The following is a 26,721-nucleotide window of genomic DNA, read 5'->3' as shown; positions in this document are numbered from 1 at the left end:
TCGCTTCGCTGGGCGATTCCTTCATTCTTGAATACAATTTCGCCGCGTTGCCTTTTGCAGTAAGTTTCCAAAATGGCTGAGGTAGAAGCTCGTCAAATAGCCATTCTAGAAACTGTTGAAGACATTCAAAATCGGCGTGATCAAGTTTTACGGCGCTATGCGGAGTTCAAAGAAGCAACTCGACTCCGGCGGCAGCGATTAGAAGATGCGAAACGCTACCATCAATTCAAGCGTGATGCAGATGAAGTCGAAGCGTGGATCAATGAGAAACTGCAGATCGCTTGCGATGAATGCTACAAGGATCCAACTAATCTTCAGGTAACTTTTTTCTAGGGTTTCGAGAGAACTGTGATCGGGAAAGTAGTGTTTTATAGTGTTAAACACCAAACTTACTTCTCCCTCGACAACGCCCCGCGCAAACCCGAATACAAAATTAATCTAGATCTGTCTGGTTAAATTGCAGTTATGTGGAATACACCGTGAAGCTAAAATTTTCGTCCCCTAGTTATTTTTAGGTTTATCTACGAGCATTCTTTTTTTAAGGCAACTAGAAACGTTTGAGAATCAAAGAAGCTTGCATTGTAAATCCAAGCGTGCGTGACCAGACAGCATAGTGGGTCTGAAATTGATTCATAGAATCAAAGTCTCTTGTAGGTGTTCACAATATCAAGATGCATCAAGAAGAGCAAATCGCAATAAAATTTGTCCTCGAATCGCTATTTCCCGGGCTTGTTATTTCTGAATAGTGCAAAGTGTTGCAGTACCAACAAATTACGCTTGTATGATCATTGACCATGAATGTTATTCCATTACTCACGACGTTGGGAAGAAGATTTTAATTGTTGTTTACAGGACAGGAGTAGTTTCTGTTGTCTTAAATCATGCTATCACTCTTTATTTTATTGATTTCAAAATTATTCGATGTGGCATTTGAATGCCTGGCAAGCTATTATTGACATAATTTATTCTGGTGTGCTTGCATGTTATGAAAGGAACATTACATGTTAATTTCACAAAGTGGTCACGCGGGAGGGAAGCTTGTCTTTGTGCAGCTCTCCATGTCGTGATTGAAGAATTGAACTTGTTTTTTGCTGCTGAATTCCAACTATGCATAGGAATACAAATCACCTCTGTATGGAAAACACAGTTGCAATGTTTTATTTGAGACATCCTTTTTTCCATGATCCAATAGTCCAATGCATGTGTTAGTTGTGCCTCGAAAGATTTCTATTGAAAAGAAAACCTGGTTGTTCTGCACCACCTTGCTGAAATTATTAAAAGTATTTTTACCATAGTTTTGTGAAAGTTCAGTCTGAAGCCGGGTTGATCTGTAATCTCTTTATTATTTCAGGGAAAACTTCAGAAGCATCAGGCTTTTGAAGCAGAGATCTCAGCTCACAGCAATGCTATTGTTGAACTTCAAGAGAATGGAGAAGGCATGATCAGTGAGTCTCATTATGCCTCTGAACTTATCAGAGTGAGTAGTCATTTTATCACTATTCCATGTTTTCAAGTTGTTTTTTGTTATTGTTAAGTGTGTTTTTTGGAAGCCATGTGTAACAACTGCAGCACCTGTATCATGAATTTTGTCACAGACTTAGAATGCACAGTGTGGGTTGACTTATGGCTAGCTCAACATTGTTTGCTGGATCAAGTAAGCCCTGTACGACTGTGTTGTGTTAATAGGCAGGACACTTTTCATCTCAGTGTAAATTGATGCTGGCAAATTTAATTCTGGGGGTACATGTAGCACTGCAATAGACTGGCATCTTATCTAGGTGGAAGTTGAAATACTTCTAGGCATTTTATGCTACTGAAATCAGAGATAAGCACCAACCAAAGGCAACTAGGCTCCAATGCAGACTTAGAGTACTTTGATTTTCCTTGTCATTGAAATGTTATTTTGCTCTATGGATACTTCTAACATTGCTATGTAAATGTTTATCTGACAGGAGCGGCTTGATTCCCTCATTAAGCTGTGGGAGCTACTGCTTTCTAAGTCAGCAGAGAAAGGTCGCATGCTTCTTTTCACTCAGAAAAGAGTACACTTCCTCCGTGAAACAGAAGAAGTCATGTCCTGGATTTTGGAGAAGGTAACATCCTGTTTGCAAAGACGTGCTAAAAAAGGTTTTATACTATCCAAAGACTGATATGTCTTTCTTCCATTTTAACAGAAATCCTAGATTTGTTGTATAGTTAAACTGCAAATTATGCTGATCTCCTTCTTGACTTGGGGAAATTATACATGTCCTGTGTCAGTGGTCACTCACACTGGTTCTAAGACCATAATGTGGAAGTGTTCAAATGGCTTTTCCAACAACTTTTATAACTTCGAGGCAACAGTGTTAGGTAGATGGTAATGCTCAAAAACATCCACATATCTATGGCATTCATGCCAAAGGTTGCATGTAAAATGTAGGTATTGATGTGACATTCCTTGACAGGTTAAAATGTGATTGTTACATTTCAGGAAGCAATTGCCACTTCAGAAGAGGTTGGAAGAGACCTTGAACATGTTGAAGTGCTGCAGAAGAAATTTGATGACTTCTTAAAGGATATCCAGGCCAATGAGTCTAGGATCACATACATCAATGATCTTGCTCATCAACTGGGTGATGAAGGCCATCCAGATATAGAACTGATCAGCACAAAGCAAACAGTAAGGAATTAGAATTCTTGAAGTCAGTGTAACACCTCACCTAGGCGTGCAATATGCTTTAAGTTTTTGGCTTGTTATTTTGGGTGACAAAGATGTGTTTCAGACTCATCAATGTTACTGTTAACAATAAACTGTTTCCTCGTTCATGCAGGAAGTTAATGAAGCATGGGAAAGGTTGAAGATGCTGGCACTAAAACGCCAAAAGAGACTTGCAGGAGCTCAGCAGATACACAGCTTCTATCGGTAAAAAGTTCTGTGTTAGTACTGTACATGTGTGTAACTAATATTTTAGATAGGTGTGACCTTTTGGATTGAAATGCATTCATAGTTAAGGTTTGTTGCATGTAAATGTTAGAAAAAAAAGTATAGTAACTTCTCCACTTGATTTGCAGGCTTCTGTTATGAGTCTGTTTCCTGTGATTTATTTGGCCAAATACATTTCAATGCAAATACATTTACAAATGTAACATTTTGTGACAAGCTGTAAGACTCAGTTTGGTTGTTGTAGTCATCACCTTCATCGTCATCATTAAGACCTCGACTACTTAAATTTTTTCTTATTGGAAAAAGAGCATGAACATTTCTAATTCCTTTTTTCTTTTCTTTTCTTTTTTTTTTTTTTCGAACAGTGATGCTGATGAAACCAAGAACTGGATCAATGAGAAGGACAAAGTGCTGTCTTCAGATGACTATGGAAAGGATCTTGCCAGTGTCAATGCCCTGTTAAGAAAGCATGAAGCGTTAGAAAGAGACTTAGCTGCAGTGGAAGACAAGGTAATGATTTTCTCTTTGTGAAAACCCAGTTTTAATATTTAGACAATGGAAATTTGTGTCCTATCTTACTTGGAATTATGAATGTGATCTACATTTAGGAGTACATGTAATTAACTTTGATTTGTAGTTTTGAGATAAAGACTTGAGACCAGCATGTATTAAGAGGTACATGCATTTGTTAACCCCATGGTTTTTTTTACCATATCTTCACAGGTGACAGCCCTTGGCCAGGAGTCAGATCAATTGCAAGAAGCCCATCCAGACAGTGCTGATGAAATTGCTGCAAAGCAAGATGAGATAGTCACGGCATGGGGAAACCTCAAGGACAAGGTGGGCTATATGGATTTATCATAATTACTGCCTTTTTAGGTAGCAATTATACATTGTTAAATATCTGCATGTTTCAGTTGAGAAGCAAGAAATTGATTTTGTTTTGTAGTATCCTTGGCTAATGTTAATCTCTTTTCCATCTGTGTTAGTTTTCTATGTGCTCCAAATATTAATGTACTGATTCAACTGTATTTCTTGATTTATTTCAGTCTGGAGTAAGAAAGACAAGGCTAGAGGACTCATACAGGCTTCAGAGATTCATCAGTGATTACAGGTAAAATGCAGACTTACGCTCACCTGATAATTTGACTGATTGCTGTTTTTTCCTCCCCATTGTACAACTAGCTTAAATCACATTGGCATAAGAAGCCATAAAACTTCATACATGTAGTCTACACTTGTATCAAGCTTAGATACAGACAGACAGACAGACAGACAGACAGACAGACCTGTACATACATGTATACACTGTATCCTAAAATCTTTTGATTTGTTTTAAATCAACTCTTTACATTAACTCTTAACTAATCATACTTTGTTTCTCATCTCAAGATGCATACATGTACATGTACATGTATGTTATTCCAAGCTGATTTTTATTCTATGTATTGTTAGGGACCACATCTCATTTATAAATGAAATGAAAGTCTTGATCCAAAGTGATGAACTGGCAAAAGATGTTGCAAGTGCAGAAAGTCTTCTGGAGAGACACCAGGAACACAAGGTATAAGTCAATACATGTACTCTCTCGGAATGCAAGGAACTCTTAAGACCAGCAAAATATAGTCTTTGTTTTGTGTGCCACCAAATGTAACTACAGTATAGGTGATATTTACATGGATGTATTTCTGGCTTTAGGGTTACATTGATGCTTCAGAGGATGGATTCAAGAAGTTTGCTGATGATGGAGAAGAACTTGTCAATTCTAATCATTATGCCAGTGATGAGATCAAAGAAAAGGTTAGTATCAGACTGAATCATACTTGAAAGAGAAAATGTCATGCTAAGTTGTGTGTTTATTTCAAGTATTTTGGCTTGTTTTCTGTTGCTTTTAGCTCACAAGCCTGGAAACAGAGAAGATGGAACTGCTAGAGCTGTGGGAGAAGAGACGTGTCCAGTTTGAGCAGTGCATGGAACTGCAGCTTTTTAATCGAGATTGTGAACACGCTGATGCTACCATGACTAAACAGGAGGTATGAACATATCTTATTAAGGCATTGCCCGTCAAATGCTTACAGACACTCCACCATGCTGCAACATCTTCAATGGGTAAAATGCTCTTGTCCCTTTTGTTGCCCTTGTTTTTGGAAACATGTTTGCTTTTCAGTGTTGAGTTATCTGGATGTCCTTCTCTTCAATTATACAATCACATCACAGTCAGAGCTAGTAATGACTACAAACAGACTGCAAATAGTGTATTCACATACTCTTACGGTCCCACAGATATCTAATTGAGGACCTGCAGCATGCAATATTTTATACCACCACACGTCATGATCGTTTTCAAATTAATTAGTCTTTTGGACCTCAACTTCAAATGTCTCATGAAAATATTTGCTGTTACTTCAAAGGCATTCCTTGCTGATGATAACCTGGGGGATTCCCTTGATGGAGTGGAGGCATTGATCAGAAAACATGAAGATTTTGACAAGTCTTTTGCTGCCCAAGCAGAGAAGATCAACGTAAGTGAAGTTCTCATTCCTCAATGTACCTGAATTTTATAATCCAGTTTGATTCGAATTTTCCTAATAAGTTATTCCTAATAAGTTAATGATATGTTTATGTTTTTTAACACATAAATAAAAGGCAAACTGGTATAAAAAAAAATTTCACAGAATTAAGTTTAAACCACCAAAGCTTTTGCAATTACATGTATGGCTTGCATTGTGACTTAATTATATAGTTCTACTGTGGAGAAGTCTCCTGGCAGAGAATTGCTTAGCTTGTATGTTGAGCTGGCTTCCAGAGGATGGCCATTCGTTCTGCAGGGTCTAGGGTTGAGGGCCTCCTCTTTAGGATTTGAGAATCGCCATGCCATTTGTTGCCACAGAAGTAAAAGTTTTGACCACTATTACTGGTACCTTATTTTCCTTGATCAAAAAGTTTGGATAAATTAGTATGGTCATGCTTTCTTTTTGTTGGTTTTGTGGTGAATATGTTTTTTGCTTACAACAGTAGTGTACATCTATTGTCTGAATCCAAGATCAAAACTGTGGAACTCTTTCTCCATTCCACATGTGAGAAAAGAGAATGAGAGACCTGGTACCCAGTCATTTGCATCACCCTGTGTGCCAGGCTACTAAGTTCCTTATGGGAAGCATGGATGGAACAGTAGTGAGAGAGCTAGCCTCTTACCAGTGTTGCCTGTGTTCAAATCCTGGGCTCGGCATCATTAATGGGTTGAGTTTGTTGGTTGGTTCTTGCTTTGGTGTCCATCAACAAAAACCAACACTTCTTAATTCCAAATCAATCTGGAAACAGTGGACAACGAGCCTCTCTGTGGGATGTGCCAGTGAAAATTTCTATTTAATATTTAATTATGTAGTTATTTATTTGTTGTCTTACAGATCATGTGATTTTTTTTTCTTTCAGAGTATTGATGAGTATGCAAACCGCCTCATTGACAGTAATCATTATGCCACTGATGAGGTTCGTGAGAGGAGAGATGGAATAGTGGAAAGGCGGCAGAACATTGAGGAGCTGTCCAAGGCCCGCAGGTCACAGCTTGAGGAATCTCGTAAGCTGCAGCAGTTTGAGAGAGATGCTGATGAAGTCAAAAGCTGGATCACTGAAAAGCTGAAAATTGCTTGCGATGAATCTTACAAGGTGAGAATCAATGTTACTGCGACACACTGAAATGTAAAGATGGCTATCTTGACCATCTGTGAGAAAGTTGGTGGGTAAATTCCATTTTTGCCTAGACTCGATTTAAATGTTAGTAGTCAACACAGAATCAATGTCCTTCAGAGTTGTGGGTAACACATTTAATATGTACGGAAAGTCTTGGCCTAACACCATATTCTCCCAAGGAGAGGAATGCAAAATGTGGAGAACTGGAGAATTAGGAGGATTGTGATGCTAAAACTGGTCCAAAAGGTTTGGGAAGTAAAGTCAAACATTGTCTTATGTTTTTAGGATCCAACCAACCTGCAAGGAAAAATCCAGAAACACCAAGCCTTTGAGGCTGAGCTGAATGCCAATCAAAGTCGACTTGATGCAGTAGATAACACTGGAGAACAGCTGATTGGAGATGAACACTATGCTTCAGAACAGATCAGAGAAAGGCTTGATGAGCTGCATAAGCTGTGGGCCTATCTGTTTGAGAGATCAAACGATAAAGGTAAGATGATTACATTTAAGATATATTCTGTTTACTCCAACCAAAGAAAGTTAGGATGAGGCAAAAAAGTGGACAAAAAATAAGGGAAAATTACAGTTGCACTCTAAGTATGCAATAATAAACTCTTTTTGGTAATTGCATGCACTGAGATTATTGATGGGAAACATTTTGAGTCACTTCTAATAGCTTAAACTGTCAACAAGTTGTCAAAAGATGCCAGCTGCCAACCTAATTCTGATTAACTAATAGACTGTTGTATTTTTCAGGGAAGAAATTAAAGGATGCAGCTCAACAACAGCAGTTCAACCGGTCAGTACAGTACTACACCAAGATGACTCTGTCACTGCATGTGTTTGTCTGCACATCAACATTTACCCTTTTTTGAAGTTATAAACATAACAAAATTACTAAGAGCTTTTTGAATTGTTTTATTTGCAGAGGTGCTGAGGATGTGGAGTTATGGTTCACTGAAGTTGAAAACCTTCTCGCTCTTGAGGATGTTGGAAAGGTAAGCTATTGGTAGTAGAGAAAAAGTGTTTGCTCTATAAGAAGAAACTAGTTCCTATCCCATCTGTTAGATATGGCATCTTATCAGCTGCTAGCATAGACTGGATGTAAAGGAGACTACATAGAAATATAAAGGGTTTTGGAAGATCCTTGTCCCCTGAGTGTAAGGTTTATAAGTTTTAGATGTACAATATTTTGTTCCTGTCTTAATTGTAAAATTTTTATTTCTACTGCTCAATTATTACAGGATCTGACAAGTGTGCAGAACCTCCAGAAGAAGCATGCTATGATTGAGGCTGATGTCATTGCTCGTGCAGTAAGTAGATAAAAGTTAGAATACTATTGTAGTTGGTTTAACTGATTGGCACAGGCTGTTAGCTCAACCCCTTCCCTTCCTATTTTGGTGGAAAGTTACATATCAGCAGAACAGATGATGCCCCTTTTCCATCATGTCACCCCTAGCCTGTGCACTGGGCTGGATGAAAATTCTTCCAACCAATTATAACATCAATATTCTTATTGTTAATATAAAACTGAGTCATAATTACATGTATTTATCATTGTGTACTCACAAAACAATTTTTTTTTTTTACCATGATAGGATAAAATTGAAGTTGTCAATACACAAGCAGAGACGTTTGCAGAGCTTGACCACTTTGATGCTCCAGCTATCAAGGCAAAGAAAGAGACCCTTAATGCCAGATACCAACAGATACAGGTAATGGTGATCTTACATGAATCGCTTATTGTCACCCCGTATTTTATTACCCACTTCTGAATTTTCTTGCTATGAAGACAGTGGACCTTGGTAACCTTTTGAGGGTTTGTCTTTACCACTTTGCAGTATTTTTTTGTGTAAGCTAAATTTCAACTTTAAATTTCAGGCTCCTCTTCTTGCACGGAAAGCTAAGCTTCAGGATGCAGAGAGACTTAAGAGATTCCTCCATGATGTCGAAGATGAAGAGGCATGGATCAGAGAGAAGGAGCCTATTGCTTCATCTACCAACACTGGACGAGATTTGACTGGAGCCCAAAATTTGTCAAAGAAACACCAGGCATTGATGGTAAGTACTGGGAAAAAAAAAATTACAGTGAATTTCAACTGTTTGTGTGAATAGCTTTGTTTGGATTTTATTAACCCATTCTGGTATTTTACAAGTATATTTTTGTGGCTTTGTCTGCAAGCTACATTCATTTGTATCAGCTCAATCATTCTGTTTGTTTTCATTTTGCAGACTGAAATTGCTAGCCATGAGCCTAGGATCAGAGCGGTGTGTGACAATGGTGTGCAAATGATAGATAACGGTGAGTTGGCCAAAACATGTAGGGCTGTAGCAATCAACTGTCTCTTTTTTGCATGTAAAATCATTGCCATGTACTTGACGCTCTGCACCATACATTTACAAGTGAAAGGCATTCTTCAGCTGAATGTCTTTTCTGTGTTTTGTTTAGGGCATTATGCTGCCGATGAAATCAAAGAGAACATTGACGATCTTGACCAGAAGTGGCTTGAATTCAAGGTGAGAGGAGACTACCCTCAAAAAGTTGACCAATGTTAGTAATAAAACAGATCTTGTAAAGACTCTTTTAAGCAAGTCCAGTATTGGTGGCCATGCTGTAAAACTGAAAGAGAGTAATTTGGGGACTTGAATGGTTATTCCATTAAAATGCAACTTTAAATTACCACATTCTTGATTAAACTTTTAGGACAAGGCAGCAGTACGTAAAGGTCATCTGGATGACTCTCTTCAAGCCCATCAATATCTCGCTGATGTTGCTGAAGCAGAGTCCTGGTTGAAGGAGAAAGAACCATTTGTCACCAGCGATGACTATGGCAAAGATGAGGATAGTGCCCAGGTTAACAGTCTAGCATTTCTTACGTGTTTGTAACCCTTGTATTTATTTTTGTGCACCTGAACACAAGTATTGTGTGCACTTGTGAGCATAACTGATTGCACATTGCATACGTGCAGGCACTGTTGACCAAGCATGATGCCATCATGTCAGACTTGAGAGCTTATGGAACTGTTATCGATGGCTTGAGAGAGCAGAGTCAACACTGTAAGGTAAGCAAAACAGTAAGGGCACCTCTTTTTCTTCCAGTATTTACTATACCTCAAAGATCTGTCTTGTGTGCAGTGCATCTCTTAATGCATGAAGTGTTTATTCTGTTACAGCCTTCAGCTCATGTCACTGACATCTCAGATAAGGAATGTGTGGTTGCGCTGTATGACTACCAAGAAAAGACAGCCAGGGAGGTCTCCATGCAGAAGGGGGATATTTTGACCCTCCTGAATTCTAGCAACAAGGTGAACTCTTTGTCTAGAATGATCTCTTTGATCATATATCCACCTTTAAAATATTCTGAGTATATTCTGAGTCTGAGTATTCAATCAAACACAGCATTTCAGTCAAACTTCTCATAAGCAAGCCCCCTCAGATCCAGAAAGTTTTCACTCAAGGAGGTTGTCAGCTTTTGGGAGGCTGACAGTGACTGTATGCAGTTGGTTATACCCGCTATCAGTGTTGCGTGCATAGGTGACATCTTTTGACATGCCATCTCCCGACATGCTTTGTAACCTGGCCCAGCTAAAAAATGTAAGCACAATGGACTTCTTTGTGGTCGAACTCCACTTTCAGTCATGAAAGATGGATTTATTTGACATCAGGACAAGGCTAGGAGTATCCAGAAGTCATTCTCTGAGAGATAAATTGACTCCCTTGAATGTTTACATCTTTCACATATTTGAAGCGGTAGCAGCCCAGTTCTAGCAGAAGTCATTATTGAGAGCTGATCAACTACACTCAAATTGTTTGATTTATCCCGTAATTTAGGAAACATGCAAAGTTCACAATCTTCTTCGGTCTTTCAGCCATTTGCATGGCATGTCAAGAGATCCCACGTCAAAAGATGGTGGAAACACATCACCTATGCACATAACACTTAAAGTGGGTGTAAATTGACTAAATATCCACTAAGGGGAGAAAGAAAAAAGGAAAAAGTGTGGACTATCAAATCAAGGCACAGATAATCAATTCAGAGGTGGTTTCCCCGGAACTCTGCCAGCATTAAAGTGTTTTAGATACAAACAGCTTGAATTGCAACTTGGTCTTGAGTTTTTGTCACACTACCTCAAACATTTGCTCTGATGGTATTTGATGACAACTTCCTTAAAAAAACAAAAATTATGTTAAAGACCTCATATGACTGTCGGGCAAGTTTAATGAATTTCAATTTGTCATTTTCAGGACTGGTGGAAAGTGGAAACAAATGACAGGCAAGGTTTTGTTCCAGCAGCATATGTCAAGAGGATTGACTCCCACAAAGCCTCCCAGGAACTTCTCTCACAGGCTCCTGAAGTGGACTCCGTTGCGCAAAGGCAACAGGCTCTGGATGACAAGTGAGTTTGTCTTTTGTATAAGGCTTAGTTTTATGATCTTGCTGCATTATCATAATCAGAGCAACCAGCCACCCTGCCCCTAGATAGTGATTAGTACGTTCTGGCCATGGTTACTTTCAGATTTAAAAGCATTCTCTGCAGATTTCTCCTTTAAATAATTGTAGTAAACTACATTTCTTTTTCCCTAATAGATATCAAGATCTGATGGACAAAGGGGAAGAACGCAAGAGGAAGCTGGAAGACTCCATTCAACGATACAGTCTGTTGCGAGATGCTCATGAATTGGAGTCGTGGATCAATGACAAGGTTAGTGTCCGTATCAACAAAATTGTGAGCTAGTGAAGGTGTGGACCAAGAACTAATAATTCTCCATGGAAAAAAACTATTAATTACGAATATGTGACCTTTTATTGGGCTTAATTTGATTGGAAACTGAAGAGTCAGTACTCATTTTACGACTTGATTCCTCTTAAATGACAGAATTTGAGCAGTCTAAAAAGAGACTTTTAATGTGACTTTTAGTATCTCCTTGTGGTTATAACTATGACACATCGCATTGTTGATGTTTAAGAGTGTTTTCTCATTTTCAGGAAGCCATTGTCACCTCTGAGGAGATTGGAAAGGATTACGAGCATGTGGAAGCGCAACAAAAGAAGTTTGATGACTTTGAGAAGGTAAGACTTGTTCATGGCACTTGAATGTTCTCCTTGTTATTTTACATCAAAACAACGAACTTAAGTTAACATACTGCTTATTACTCAGGATATGATGGCTAAAGAGGTTCGCATCAGGGAGCTTACTTTACTGGCAGAGAAACTCAAAGTTGAGCACTATGCAGAATATGAGATGATCCGAGAGATGATTGAGGTGAGGATAAATGTTTTGAACTACCAAGTTATGGGTGCTAAAGGATGACAATTTACTAAATGTTTTTCTAAATGCAAAAATTACATACTTCAAATCAGTGTATAAATATGTCTGAAACTCTCACTGCTTTTTTTTTTGTTAAAAAAAATCAGTGCAACAAACATCTTGTGAAGAACATGCATTGTTGGTTTTTGAAGCACAATGAAACAATTTCTATTTGTACTGAGTGTTTTTTCTCTTTGTGGAATGGCTCTGGTAATCACATTGAGATGTTCAAACTTTCGTAACAATATGTATCATTTTAACTACAGGTAGAAAAAATACGTACATTCACTCAGACAACTACAACAATCACTGTAAGTGATCTATCAGAGTTAAAACTTGTGAATGGTTTGTTCCTACCATGCAACATCATTCAGGGATGTACAGGTTGTTAGCGGTGTCTGCAGGATATGTTTTTGGATTGTATTTGCTACCATTTCCATTTCTTCAACAGAGGCTAAAGCAAAAATGGACCAATCTTGTAACGATGTCCGAACAGAGGAAAGAAAATCTTGACAATGCTCAAGAAATTCATAAATTCCACAGGTAATGTCTAGATGTTTTGATTTTCTGTGTTTTTGATCCAGTTCCTATGTAGATGTTGATCTTGTTAGGCTGAAAAGCAAGAGAAATGCCTGTATTACAACTCCCTTACTATTTATTCATTTTATATTTATATATTTTTTTGCATATTATAGGGATGCTGATGATACCAAGGCATGGATCTCAGAGAAGGACACAGCTCTTTCCACTTCAGATTATGGCCGAGATTTGGCTAGTGTCCAGGCTTTGCAGAGGAAGCATGAAGTGTTGGAGAGGGACTTGGCTGCATTGGAAGAGAAGGTATGATAATGAAGACTCTTTCTACTTGAATGTTGGGTTGCTTTAACTTTATTGTCAGGTGGGCGAGGCAACTGGTAGACTGGCCCACCTAGACTGGCACTAGCTATCTGCAGGCCAGTTCAACTGTAAAATGTAACTGATAAAGTGATTGATTGATGGATTGATTGATTGATTGATTGATTGATTGATTGATTGATTGATTGATTGATTGGCCCTTGGAGAAGAAAGGGAAAGTGTAGGTTTTATGGGTCAGTAGAGAGGAAGCCTCTGTTTGCACGTGCATATTTAATTAATTAAGTTTGTTAGCATTGACAGGGCTGAAAATTGTTTTTCATCAATAATCAGAACATAAGACCTTTGTCTGGACATTGCAGTATCAGTCAGTTGTGTCAGGACAGTTCATTGGATGAATGTTAGCAGTGGTTTGGCAAAGGGTCCCCAGGGGTATCTACGTAAACGTCAGTGTCAGTCTGATGGCTTCAGAACTTGATCAGTGTGCCTGAATGCTATCTCCAACAATTAGAAAATGCCGGATAGTAAAAGTAACTTTTTTTCTCTTCAGGTCCGTGAACTGAATGTTGAAGCTGCCAAGTTGACCTCGAGTCATCCAAATGCAGCACAAGATATTGAATGGAAGCGACATGAATTGGAGGAGGCTTGGGCAAACCTCCGAGAACAGGTAGTTAATGTTATAAAATAATTTGTTGCTTTTGTATTCACGAATTAAGATAAATACACAAGTTTTTGGTGTTCAGTTGTTTAAGTTGCATTATTTCTCTTATAGGCTGCTGCAAGAAAAGGCAAACTGAGAGACTCGTATGACTACTTCCACTTCCTAAATGAATTCAGGTAAGAGTTCTTGTGCTCTTGGCAACTGAAAGTCGCTGGAAATTAATCAAACCAAGTTGTAACTTGTTCAGTTAACACACTCCTGTTATAAAGTGGGCACCCTGGGGTTGCCTGCTTTACAATAGGCTCTGATCGTCTGACTAAAAGAAGTGTTTGAAACTAAGAGCCATCTGCCTGACAAAATTTCCAGTGTAGATTAGTGTCTGCTTTGTCAGAGAGAACAGAGAGAAATGTCCATTCATAGTGATGTTTCTTTACCATTACTTAAGTAATTCTCACATGGTCTGTATAATGTAAGCAGTCATAAAGTTCGACTCATAAATAATATCCTAACTTTGGAGTTGCTTTGAATCATTTCAGAGATCTTACTTCCTGGATCAATGGTATCATGGCACTTGTAACTTCAGATGAGCTTGCCAAGGATGTGGCTAGTGCTGAGGCACTCTTGGACAGGCATCAAGTATGACACACACACACATCAAACAATGTATAAATTAATTGTTACTCTCATACAACTGATACTAGTCATATTTGCAGATAAGACAGAGCAGAGTTTTTTATATAGAATATCTCAATACGTTTACTGTAATTGAATATCTGTCATTGTGATGTCGCGGAAATTTGTATTTGACAGGAACACCGTGCAGAAATCGATGCTAGGGACAGCACATTCCAGGCTTTTGAAGATTTTGGCAAGGACTTGTTGGACAAAGAACACTATGCCAGTCCTGACATCCGTGAGAAGTTGGATACCATGGCTACAGAGAGAGAAGAACTGGAAAAGTAAGATGACGTAACTGCTGTTGGTCATTGTGGCTGGAATAAATATGTATGAAGTCAAATGTAATTATGATATGCTGCTTGCTCTATGGAAGTAACATTCGCCTGTCTTGTAACCCTGAACTAGTATTCCATTATTTTAGGGTTGCTTGGTTTATCTTCAAAACTTTGTTTTCATTTGAAGTTTGATACCTGAACTAATTAATTAACTTAATCTTTTAGGGCATGGGCTGCTCGCAAACAGAGGCTGGATGAATGTCTGGAGTTACAGGTTTGTTTAATATCGATCTGTTTGTGCATATACTTGATTGCTTTAGAAGTGATGATTGTTTAGATAATTGCTATGATTGTAAGACAGCAACAAGGATATATAATAATACTTTCTACTCAATACTCACATTTTTGTTATCCGGTTGTCCTGTTGGTGTGTTTCAGCTTTGATAAGAAGAAGAGTTGTCTAAGTAGTGTGTAACTTAAGAGCGTTAGGTGACGTCTTCTCAATCCTTTTTCAGTTGTTTAACCGAGATGCTGAACAGCTGGAGCAGTGGATGGCAACCCGTGAGGCCATCATTCAGAGCGAGGATGTAGGAGAGGCTGCCGAGGGTGCAGAGGCCCTGATCAAGAAACACGAAGACTTCACTAAGACGCTGGCTGTGCAAGACGTCAAGATCAATGCACTGAAGGACAATGCCGACAGGCTGATTGACAACAATCACTATGATTCCCCTGCTATTGCTGAGAGGATCCATTCAGTGTTGGCCAGGTAAAGCAAAGATTACTGTACGTGAGGTTCTGGAAGTATACCTCAGAGAATGTCTAAGACCATGCGTTGTACACTCTCAAGGACAGGCAGCTTTGAGAGCTTTCCTTTAATCTAAGTGCATGACAATCGTTTGCGGTGCACCAATCAATGTACATTTGTGTGTTATCACTTTGGTCCCAGTCATTTAAAAGTTGCATATAATGCCATCCACAAAATATATATCGCTATCCACGGGATGCATGTTAACAAAACGAACTACTCTATCTGCTCAATAATGATTTATCCATTGGCAAACATCATGTATCCATTAAATAACCAAGCCTTACTCTTTTATGTATCTGTTTCTGTCTTGTAGGTGGGCTACCCTGAAGGCAGCTCTTGTTGAGCGTCGGTCTAAGCTGGGTGAATCAAAAACCATTCAACAGTTCAGTCGTGATGCTGAAGACATTGAGGCATGGGTCAGTGAAAAACTCCAGACTGTTCTGGATGAATCTTACAAGGATCCGACCAACCTGCAGGTAACGAGATATATTTTCTGATAATTTATGTGTCGTTTTCATTTGTCACGCTAAAGAGTTGATCATAGTGCCATTTGAGTATATATGGCTACAGCTTGAAGCTTATTCCAGTTGCCCCACCCTATGGTCTGTATTATCTAGGTAAGAGGTACAGTATTACTATCAGAAGGCTTTTTTGGGGGGAAGACGAAGATAATGATTACTTTTGATTATGTAAACGCAATTAAATGCCAGGTGAGCTTTTACGCAAAAACGTGATATCTTCACATTCACATGTGAAAAGGTCACTGTTGCCATGGTTACATAGTCACGCCTTTCACAGCTGAAGTGAAACGGTTTGGTGTGCTTCGTGTTTGCTGTGCTCACTCATAAAATATTTTTCAATAATTAAAAGAAATTTTGCAATATCCTCTATATATTTAGCTCTTGGCATGGAGTTGTGGAGATTTTTCCACACAAGCAATCGTCTAACTTACTGGTTATGTTTTATTAGTCCAAGTTCCAGAAGCATCAAGCATTTGAAGCGGAAGTTTCAGCCAATCAGGAAAGAGTTCTGGAGACAATTAACTTAGCAGAAGGTGAGTGACAAGCTAACAGTGATCCACATTGCGTTTCTCCTTACAATTTCGATACATTGTTAAACAGGTAGATAATGAGATTAGAGGATGTCGTCAACTTGCAATGTTATGTTGGTTCACTTCGACTGAAAAGATTAAAAAAATTATTGTGATCTTGAAGAGAATTAGGATTGAACGTGTAAAATCGTGTAGACTGTGTTGTATTTGAGAAGACACTGTGCTGATTCAGTAATGTTATAAAAGGACTGAGGAAAGATTTACCTGAATATTATGACTATTTGAAACCAAGAAAATGCGTATAGCACTGTTATGTATATTACAAAGAGGAGACCTTTAGTCGTAAAGAAATAACGAAAAATTGAAATATACGAAGTGTAACATCCTGTGGACAAACTTGAAAAAAGTGTTTGGCAAGTTGCGCTCTGTGGCTTGGCTCCTCATGCATGGTTGTTATAATGCCAGGTAAGTCAATCCAATTGTTTAAGACTACATGTCAAAATAAAGTGATATTTCTTACGTTGTACTCTGTCTTTAACAGGCCTGATTGAACAGCGCAAGTGTGCAGGAAGCGAGGAGATCGTGAAGGAAAGGATCACCAAACTTCAGCAGCAATGGGAGTATTTGGTACAGAAGTCAAGTGAGAAGAGCCAACATCTAAAGGAATCTAATCAACAGCAACAGTTCAACACTAACGTCAAGGAATTAGACTTCTGGCTTGGAGAGGTGAGGGGTGAAAATGCTTCTCACTTAGAATGGCTGGAACACGTTTTCTCTAAAGTGATTGTCTCTGTTGCTGCTTTGTTTTTCTCGATGAGGAAGATTTGGGTATTCACAGTGGAAGATGGGCCCTATTAACAGTGTGGGTTAGGAGGGGAGCTTTCACTTTTGTTTTAAACCTAGAAAGGATGACACAATATGATGTGCTTCGTCCATCGAGGCACCTGTAACAGGGAAGTTACATTTTCCGAAGAGTGGCAACAAAGAATTTACTTCACGTTTATTTTGACTGATTATACACCCGTAAGTCAATCGATGTTGAATATGACTGCTTTTAGAATGAACACTGACCCGGTGTCTTACCTGGGTTGAGTTTGTTGGTGGTTCTCGCCTTGCTCCGAAGATTTTTCTCCAGGTACAACGGTTTTCCTTCCTCCACAAAAACCAACATCTCCAAATTCCAATTCGACCAGTGTAGGGGACCCGCATAAAAACCAGACTGATGTGGCTTCCTATCTAAATATTATAATTTAATACTCCTTAGAAAAGTTGTGGAAAGAGAGAGTTTCCTTGTTTATACCTGTGAGTTGGAGCTTAATTTATGTTCACCGGCTCTGTTGCACGATCTTTTTTTAGGTTGAAGCTTCCCTGTCCCATGATGATTATGGTCGCGACCTGGCCAGTGTGCAGAATCTCATCAAGAAGCACCAGCTTGTGGAAGCTGACATTGCCGCTCATGAGGTGTGTTTTGTTGTCAGGAATTCATGGTTGCATCACTCCGCTCTCTGGGCTAGAGCCATGAATGTGTAATGTTACTTACATTTTATGGTTCTTTCTTTTAGGATCGCATTACAGATCTCCAAGCTCAAACCCAGCACTTTGCCGAGGTTGGCCATTTTGATGCCGACTCTTTGCAGGATAAATCCCGTCAAATTGCTGATCGTTATGACAAGTGAGTTAGGCCGCCCCTGCTAATTAGTTTACCTTTATCCTCAGATTCTACTGTGCAGCATTTTGTGTTGGCAAGATCTTACAGTACTTGATCAGTTTGCTAAAATTCACAGGGAAAGGGGTTTCTTTGATTCATTACCGGTATATAGGGATTTCACTGAGGTCCGGGCGCTCGGCAAATTGACCGGCTGTGAACAGAACTTTGTCCGGCTGCTTCATCGATATTTTATATAGTACTGTTGCTGTCTCGTAGTATTTTAATGTGTTTAACAGTCTTCTAAAAAGTTGAGCTTATTTCAAGTCAAAGAAACCACGATTGTTCTGTGGTTTTAGTAGTGTCATTTCCCTTGCATCTTCAAACTGCAAAGCAAATTCGACCAATTGATTACAAAAACAAAAATTCTCCATGTAAGCCCACTTGGAATGTGTCAAAGTTACGAACAAAATTACGAGCTTGGCGGATTTTCTGCTCGGATGTCATATCCTGATGCCCTCCTGTTAAAAACCTTAATGAAGCCCCTGCAATTTATTTATATCAGTATGTTGACCGCACAATAAACATTATTGGAAGTTTTAGCAGCAAACAATTAAGGTCAAGCACCATTTATTAACCATGGGTATTTTTTCAAAATTCAGGGTGAAGGACATGGCTTCCGATCGCCATAAGAAGTTGGATGAGTCCAATGCTCTGCACCAGTTCTACCGGGATGTGGATGACGAGGAGTCCTGGATCAAGTGAGTAGCGTATTAGGTTTTAAGAATGCAAGAAGTTCAATTGACATAAGCTAAATTTGGTCTTTTTATTTGATCAGAGAGAAAAAACTGTTGACAAGCTCTGAAGACTACGGCAAGGATTTGACTGGAGTACAGAACTTGCGCAAGAAACATCAGCGCTTGGAAGCTGAACTAAACACACATGAGGCGAGAATCCAGGTAGGAAACTAAACATACAACTTCTCACTACCTCATGGCTACAGAGATTTCATTCAATGTTCGGAGAATTTGGATCTGAATCACATCTTTTCTTTCAGGCTGTGCTGTTGTGTGGCCGTAAATTTATCGACGAGGGACATAGCAGCTCGGATGAAATCAAGGCTCGCTGTGACCAACTGCAGGAAAACTGGGATGAACTCAAGAATCTTGCAGAACAGAGGTGTGTATGAGTGATGGTGTCTGCGTAGTTCTGGACAATTAACAAAATTACTGTTTGTAAGGGCCCCTAGTTGCCTGTCATACCCGTTTTACTGTTGCTGTAGTGAATTTGTCCTGTTCTAACTGTTAATTGCTTTTTATTTTACAGGCAGCACAAACTGGACGAGTCTCTTGCCTACCAGCAGTTCAGTGCTAATGTTGGTGAAGAGGAATCGTGGATCAATGAGAAGAATACACTTGTTGGAAGCGATGACTATGGTGATACGCTAGCCGCAGTTCAGGTGAGGCGGTTGTGGCTTGCCTTAGATCTTCCAGATGATTAATGTTTTGTCCCACAGTCAGAGAGTTCTAAATGTGTCAGCATTTAATCAGTGGTGCGCTAGATCGCCAGCCAAGCCTAGGGAAAACAGAACCATTGGTCTTTCGAAAACAAAAGAGGCCTGCTCATTAAGTCAAAGTTTTTATTTTATTAGGGTCTGTTGAAGAAGCATGAAGCGTTTGAAACAGATCTGGAAGTTCACAGGGAGAGAGTACAGGACATTGAAGATGCTGGAAACAAGCTCATTGAAAAGGTGAATTCCTATGCACTGTATAAACAAGACTGTAGAGGAACTATTGCTTTTAATTGCCTTCCCACTCCCACTATTTCTGTCTCCATTTTAAGACCAGAATGTTAATCAAAGCGCATTTTTTCCTGCAGGGAAATCACCAATCTGAACTGATTGAACACAGGATTTCGTCAATTAAGGTAACAGCTCTATCAAAGAACTACTACAGTTACAACAGTCTTCTTTGGGGTCTTAATTTGGGACGTCCCGCAAAACCACTCTGCGCGTGATGACCTAAACCCTTTCAGCTTTTAACCATGAATGAGTGGCTCACTTATGGGTATTTTTTTTCTTGTGTAGAGCAAACTGCAGGAGTTGGAGAGAATGGCATCCTATCGAAAGTCCAAGCTGAATGACAACTCAGCGTTCTTGCAGTTCAACTGGAAGGCTGATGTGGTGGAATCTTGGATTGGTAAGTACAAGCCTGTTAGAGCGGTTTCCAATCGAGTGTCGTAAAACTAAAAACCAAAGTAATCACTCTGTCCTGGCCAATTACAAAGGACAGACAATCCAACGACCTTATTAAAACTCGTAGTGAATACATACAGCTGACGTGAAGCACGGGAAAACGTGTGCGAACGAGTCCGAATTTGTTTGGGTTTTACCTCTGGTTGGATGAAAAATTGGCGCATGTTTTCTAAGCCCATCGTGTGTAGCGTCGTAGTGCAGAACCAGCTACTTTTCGACTCTCGATTGAACACCACTCTATTTCTAAGCGTTTTTGTTCCATTTCGTCGAAAACGAAAGATTAATTTTAAGTTATGCACCAGCAGCTTGTCCCTTAATTCAAACAAAGTTCAGCAGTGTTCCTAGGACGTTTTTTTCTTCAACCTTTTATCTTTGTTTTAAAAGACTCGAGGCTCAAGCGTTTGTTATACGTTGATCTTTTTAGGTGACAAAGAAGGAATCGCTCGATCTGATGATCTCGGACGTGATTTGTCTTCAGTGCAGACACTTTTCACCAAGCAGGTAAACTTAAAGAGTTTGAAGAATATGATATTGTGAGCTTGCTCTATAGGGCAGATGATGATTCTATTCAGTTGGAAATGTCCTGCGAAGGAACGTTAAGACATTAACCGAAACACTATTTTTCAGAAAGGGTTAGGAGACTTGGCATTTCCGGGGGAAGTGATCTTGTCTTTCTTGGGGTGGGTGAGAGAGTGAACAAACTCACGCACTGATCACACACAACATCTCCTTTGTACTTTTTTTGTGTCTGTTAGGAAACCTTCGACTCAGGTCTGCAGGCCTTTGAAAATGAAGGAATTGCGCGTGTGACCGTGCTGAAGGATGAACTAGTCCAGTCTCAACACGAGCAGTCACCTGCCATCATTAAACGTCATGATGACCTTATTAGGAGGTGAGCAACACCTCTAACCAATCATTTACGAGGTTGATGTGGTGTGATGTCCGTATTAGGAAGTCAGTAAACCCTCTGATCAACCCTGATTTTCAAGTTCAAAGCGTATCACGGTTTAACAGATGGTATTCCTTGTCTCGTTACTGTCTCTAGGTGGGAGCAACTGTTGGAAGACTCCAGGACTCGTAAAGAACGACTCCAACATGCACAGGATCAGTACAAGAAGGTGATTGTTTCCTTGCTTGACTGCTGTCTTGTTATTTCAGTCAAAAACAGAGATCAAATGCTAGTGTTTTGAAATTGTGGCGTTGTCGTCTTTTTTGTTATTTGTAAAGAAGCATCACTTATAGTCTTCGTCATCTGGTTTGTTCAAGGTGGAGGACTTGTTCCTGTTGTTTGCCAAGAAGGCTTCAGCTTTCAACAGCTGGTTCGAGAATGCAGAGGAAGACCTCACTGATCCAGTGCGCTGCAACTCTGTTGAGGAAATACGTGTAAGTTTTACAGCCCATGTAAACAGACCTTTCTTCACGAGATCACTCTCCCCTTGTTTTAGAGGTGTCTTTAGTCGACGTGGTCAGTAATACAGTCATATCACTTTGCATATCGCAGCTTAATTGCCGAACCAATCACAAAATTTCACTTGCATGTGCTAGTAGGCCAAATGTTTTGACGTCAGGTTGTCGTAGTGAGAGACGTCTCGTTACTAAGCGACCCGTCACAAAGACTGCGGGCTCAAGTCAACTCCAACGAGGATAAAATTACAGATCATACTCGCCCCCTCTCTCAAATAAGTTAAGCCCGTAATATTTTAAGGGTGGAGGGATAATTCTTCTGCGTTGTTACGTTATCACCTCAGGCCTTGCAAGATGGACACACACAGTTCCGCGCTTCTCTGGATCAGGCTGAAGATGATATCATGCTGCTCAGGAAGCTTGATCGCCAAATCAAAAGCTACAATGTCTCTATAAACCCGTAAGTACACCAAAAGGCGAACTTTGAAAGGTCAAGGAAGTCTTCGTCAGTTTCACCTTCAAGTTGCAAGTAACAAACCGTATTCTCACATCCGTCCAGTTCGGAACTATCACAATCAGAGCGGTTTTCGCTAGACTGTTCACAGTCCCCTATTTTTTCCGTGAGATCGTAGATGTCGATCGTTGAGTTCGACGGGCCGCCATCTTGGTCTCTTGATGCGAGCGAAACTGGGGAGAGTACAAAATGCCCATATTAACCCCACCGCCAATTCCCACGGGCATTTTGTACTCTCCCCAGTTTCGCTCGCATCAGGAGACCAAGATGGCAGCCCGTCGAACTCAACGATCGACATTTACGATCTCACGGAAAAATAGGGGACTGTGAACAGTCTAAGTTTTCGCTAACTTAATAGTGCATCAGTAGGAGATTAAGACACTTTAAAAAATTCAGAACAATTAAAGACGTAAATAGCCCTCTCTGTTTTATGTCGATGTCTAAAAGTCTTGTTGTCCGGTGGGAGCTGGGAGGATGACACGCACAATGCTATGAACGCCAACAAAGTGTAGAAAACTGCACAACTTTCTGTTAGGCATACACAAATCTGAAAATTGGTATCTCTGCTGAACTAATCAGGCGCTTTTCATTCATGTTAGGTACACGTGGTTCACAATGGAGGCATTGGAGGATACCTGGGAGAATCTGCAGAAGATTATCGAGGTTTGTAAATTGACTTCGTCTCATCTATTCATATCGAGCAACAATTCCTATTCTTACTCGTTCCTTATTATTACAAATGAAGGTAAATCGACTGGCTTTTCTCTTTAGTGGCCAAAATGCCTTTTTGTCATCTTGGAAGTGTAGGTATTTGAGTGAGAAGCAAACATAGGAGCTAAACTGATAGACATTTACGGAAGTTAACATTTTGAATCGGTTTTCGTGTAATACGTCGTTTGGATCAGCTGCTCCAAATGTCTCATTTCCCTGTCTTACGCAGACGAATACTGAACTTAAAGCTTAACTGAAACAATTGTACTTTGTTCTTTTTCAGGAGCGTGAAGATGATCTGCGCAAGGAAGCCCAGCGTCAAGAATTCAACGACAACTTGAGGCAAGAGTTTGCACAATCAGCGAACTCCTTCCATGCATGGCTTTCTGACACAAGGTGAGACGGACACAAACTACTTGCTAAAATAAGGTCATAACTAAAGATAACTTTTACGTTCGTCAATCCTTGTTGTGTCAAGGTTAATGCCGTCAAAAGGCCTAGATCTTTCCTGTGAGCTGTAGAAACGGATCTGTTAAGTCATGGCTTAGCGCAACTCCTCGCGAAATAGTGTTGAGTATTCTACCGAAGACGTCATAGCTTGCAGAACAAAACTTCTCACTCTAGAATTCTTTCTCTCATTTAGGGTGGCAATGGTTGACGGGCAGGGAGACCTTGAAGATCAGTTGGCAGAGGTCAAGAAGAAGAGTGCTGAGATAGCTGACAGAAAAGAGGACCTAAGGATCATTGAAGATCTTGGCGCCCAAATGGAAGAGGCCCTCATCCTGGACAACAAGTGAGTTCTTCATAGGGTGTTCTTTTTAGTTTGCGCTATTTTTTTGACATAGTTCTTTATCATCTATTTTCTTACATCATGACACAATCATCAACCTTTGATTTGCTGTTCTAGTACGGTATTTTGAGTTATTTTGGCCGTGTACAATATTGCCTTAAAATTGAAGGAAACCTGAAAATAGTAAACTAAGATAGAAAAATACCAAAAAGACAATAATACACCATAAAGGGACAAGGATGGTGAAGGATGGAGAAGATTAACACGGATTACAAACGACGAACTTGAAAAATTTAAGCTAAACTTTTCAAGGTGCGCAAGCCGTGGCGTGGCTCCTTTAACCCTGCGATGGACTACAGCATCCCATCCAGGAGGGAGTAGAAATACTCCTAGTTGCTTAATGCTACAGAAACCGGGATAAGCTCTGACTGTGTAGGCCACTTGACCCGACGCGGACTATTTGTGCACCTACATTATTAACATGTGATGTGTTGTTGATATAGATACACCGAACACAGCACCGTGGATCTTGCCCAGCAGTGGGACCAGCTGGATCAACTGGCCATGCGCATGAAGCACAATCTGGAACAGCAAATCCAGGCCCGCAATACTACCGGCGTTTCCGAAGAGACCCTCAAAGAATTCACCATCATGTTCAAGTAAGTATTTTGTCCCTACTGTGCAAAACACGAACGATGAACTAAAACAGCAATAGTCTGGCTGTGAACACTACACCGAATGTGCTTTTTTTCTCTTTCAATTTCTTGTGGACTGTAATTGCGATCCTCTTCTTTCCATCCCACTCCGTTCTGAACCAGTTACTTTGCTTTCATCCGTGTCATTCCTCATTTGATTTTCTGTAGGTGGGGTTTGAGAATGCGCGTCCGTATTTGCAGGTGACTCCATCTCTTTCTGCCTCTCCCACCACTCTTTTCACAATGATGCCGTCTTGTTTGCGCGTACAGTCAACTTCCGTTATAGCGAACACCCTCGGGACCGCGATTTGGTGTCCGTAATAGCGAGAGTCCGTAATAGCGGGGTGCGAGAAAATTTTTATGTTATAATATTTGGACAGACTGGACGAACTTATTCATGGCAGCGAGACTGTAAAGAGGGCCTTAAGAGAAAAAGATGAAGAAGTTTTGATTGATGGACAGAAGAAGCGGAAATCGACCAAAAAAGACAAAGACAATCTCCAAAAGCAGAAAAAATAGACTTGATATGTGTGCAAATATTCCAAGATGCTGCTCGGTGTCCGCTATAACGAGAGAGAAAATAATAAAATTGTGACGTTGGGGCCGAATAAAGTATCTGTAAGTCCGTAATAGCGAGAGTCCTTAATAGCGGGAGTTTGTTTCAGTCAAACGTCTGTAACTTTCGCTGGGGATTTAGCTGCTGTCCGTAATAGCGGGTTGTCCGTAATAGCGAGGTGTCCCCAAGGCGGAAGTTGACTGTAGTTTTCCAATGGTGCGCCTGTTAAATTGACAAAAAAAACTTCAATTTGCAATACCTCTATTTTTTCAGGCACTTTGACAAGGACAAGACTGGTTACCTGGATCACCAAGAGTTCAAGTCCTGCCTGCGTTCCCTTGGTTACGATCTGTCCATTGTGGAGGAGGGTGAGGAAGATCCAGAGTTTCAAGCCATCCTCAGGACTGTGGATCCGAATGGGTAGGTTGGATTGACGCCTTGAAGGGGCAGTGTGGACTCTGGTGATAAAGATGTAAAACTGTTTTCAATATTCAGCTCACTGGCGAGCCGCATGCTAATCACAGCATCGCTCTTTGTGCTCGTCACGCGTTTCTTAGGAAAGATTGCGTGACGAGCCTGTAGATCTCTTTTTGTAGGAGGTGAAGACAACAGCCTAACTAATCCTCATTCAGGTCAATAGTTTTCACTGAAAATGTGACAAACCAGGATCAAAAAGTTACATAATTTTTTACAGTATAAATTTACTTAACGTTTCACTCTCCAAATGAAAACGTCCCTTTATTGATCGAACTAAACCAAAGTGAAGGAGCTTTCTTAAAGCCCATCTCGTAACGATAAAGTCGCAGATAACGTTTATTGTACACAATGCTGACAGCAGTTCTTCTTCTGTATCTTCGCAGTGACGGTGTGGTATCTATGGGAGAGTACATGTCCTTCATGATCAGCCGTGAGACGGAAAATGTTGGTTCCAGTCAGGAAGTCATCAATGCCTTCAAGGCGCTCACTGAAGGAGGCAAACGTCCTTATGTTACTGAGGCTGAACTCTACCAGGTAATCATTCAAAAATATGGGGATACCGTATCCTGTATGTCATATTATTTCGTCTTGATGCGTTAATTTTAATTTGTAGTGCTTGTGAAGTTGAGCCTCGAGGAGCCTTAACTTTCACGAATTTGGCACGGTTATTTGCCCCCCAGGTATTAATCGTTATTCTCTCTCTCTCGTTCCAGTCTCTCACCAAGGAGCAGGCCGAGTACTGTATCGAACGGATGCGTCCGTACGTCGACGACAAAGGCCGAGAGATTCCGGGAGCCTACGACTACAAAACGTTCTGCGAGGAACTTTTCTCTTCTAGTTAGATTAGTGAGTCCAGCATAAAAATTAACACATTGGTATGTTTATCTGAAGACATGAAACACCTCACGGAATAGAGTTACAGAAAGAATAACAAGTATAGCTCGTCCTAGAGACATCTGTATGGTCTTATTTACCAGTCAACATCACTTAGTCAGTAAGATAATAAGCATATCTTTCTGGTATCTACCGTGATGACTGTGTATAAGAGTTATCAGTTGTTACCAAGATAATGTTTAGCCAGGATATTGGAAAGCTCTATTATATTAGCAAACATGAGTTCATGTATCGTCAGAAATTTGGGCCAGAGCATGCTTAAACTATCAATAGGAAAGCCGTGTTTCCTAAGGCAGTGGTTCATTTTCAAGGCTTCTTGATCAAGAAGCTTTACTGAAGCATTTCATGTCTTGCTGTTTATTGATTGGTTCCGTTGAGGTGTTTTTTTGCTGTGTGTCAGAGTGTGACCGTCATTTAGCTGTAGTCCGGACGTTGACTCTGTTGAGGATTCATTAAACGTGGTAAAGCAATCAATATGTGGCTGGTGATTTTTATTCTAAGAAGGATAAGGAAAGTGAGAATCTAGGAGAAAT

The 26,721-nt window shown here is 40.0% G+C and overlaps 1 protein-coding gene across 1 annotated transcript; it reads left to right on the top strand.

Moving 5' to 3' along the window:
• Positions 1-9: 9 nt before the first annotated feature.
• On the top strand, positions 10-26,650 carry LOC145490320 (spectrin alpha chain, non-erythrocytic 1-like). Its single transcript, XM_081469450.1, has 60 exons — positions 10-318; positions 1,352-1,477; positions 1,953-2,093; positions 2,471-2,659; positions 2,811-2,902; positions 3,289-3,433; positions 3,647-3,763; positions 3,973-4,037; positions 4,379-4,487; positions 4,622-4,723; positions 4,819-4,956; positions 5,335-5,445; positions 6,356-6,589; positions 6,899-7,103; positions 7,370-7,412; positions 7,542-7,611; positions 7,858-7,926; positions 8,212-8,328; positions 8,495-8,674; positions 8,846-8,915; positions 9,063-9,130; positions 9,318-9,467; positions 9,584-9,676; positions 9,788-9,919; positions 10,860-11,011; positions 11,203-11,317; positions 11,602-11,685; positions 11,774-11,878; positions 12,375-12,466; positions 12,619-12,763; positions 13,326-13,442; positions 13,548-13,612; positions 13,973-14,072; positions 14,247-14,395; positions 14,615-14,663; positions 14,905-15,155; positions 15,511-15,673; positions 16,167-16,251; positions 16,790-16,974; positions 17,605-17,709; positions 17,811-17,920; positions 18,556-18,654; positions 18,732-18,852; positions 18,951-19,072; positions 19,220-19,352; positions 19,545-19,643; positions 19,772-19,819; positions 19,980-20,091; positions 20,572-20,648; positions 20,903-21,039; positions 21,193-21,265; positions 21,414-21,530; positions 21,896-22,011; positions 22,665-22,728; positions 23,060-23,172; positions 23,420-23,569; positions 24,070-24,225; positions 25,091-25,237; positions 25,678-25,828; positions 26,008-26,650. Exons 1-60 carry the CDS (start codon positions 73-75, stop codon positions 26,134-26,136), a joined length of 7,248 nt encoding a protein of 2,415 aa, XP_081325576.1. The 5' UTR covers positions 10-72; the 3' UTR covers positions 26,137-26,650.
• The last annotated feature ends 71 nt before the right edge of the window (positions 26,651-26,721 follow it).

This window comes from Orbicella franksi, chromosome 1 (assembly GCF_964199315.1).
Source record: "Orbicella franksi chromosome 1, jaOrbFran1.1, whole genome shotgun sequence".
Classification (NCBI taxonomy): domain Eukaryota; kingdom Metazoa; phylum Cnidaria; class Anthozoa; order Scleractinia; family Merulinidae; genus Orbicella; species Orbicella franksi.
Note: the sequence above shows the minus strand (reverse complement) of the source record. Positions and strands in the feature narration are given on the sequence as shown.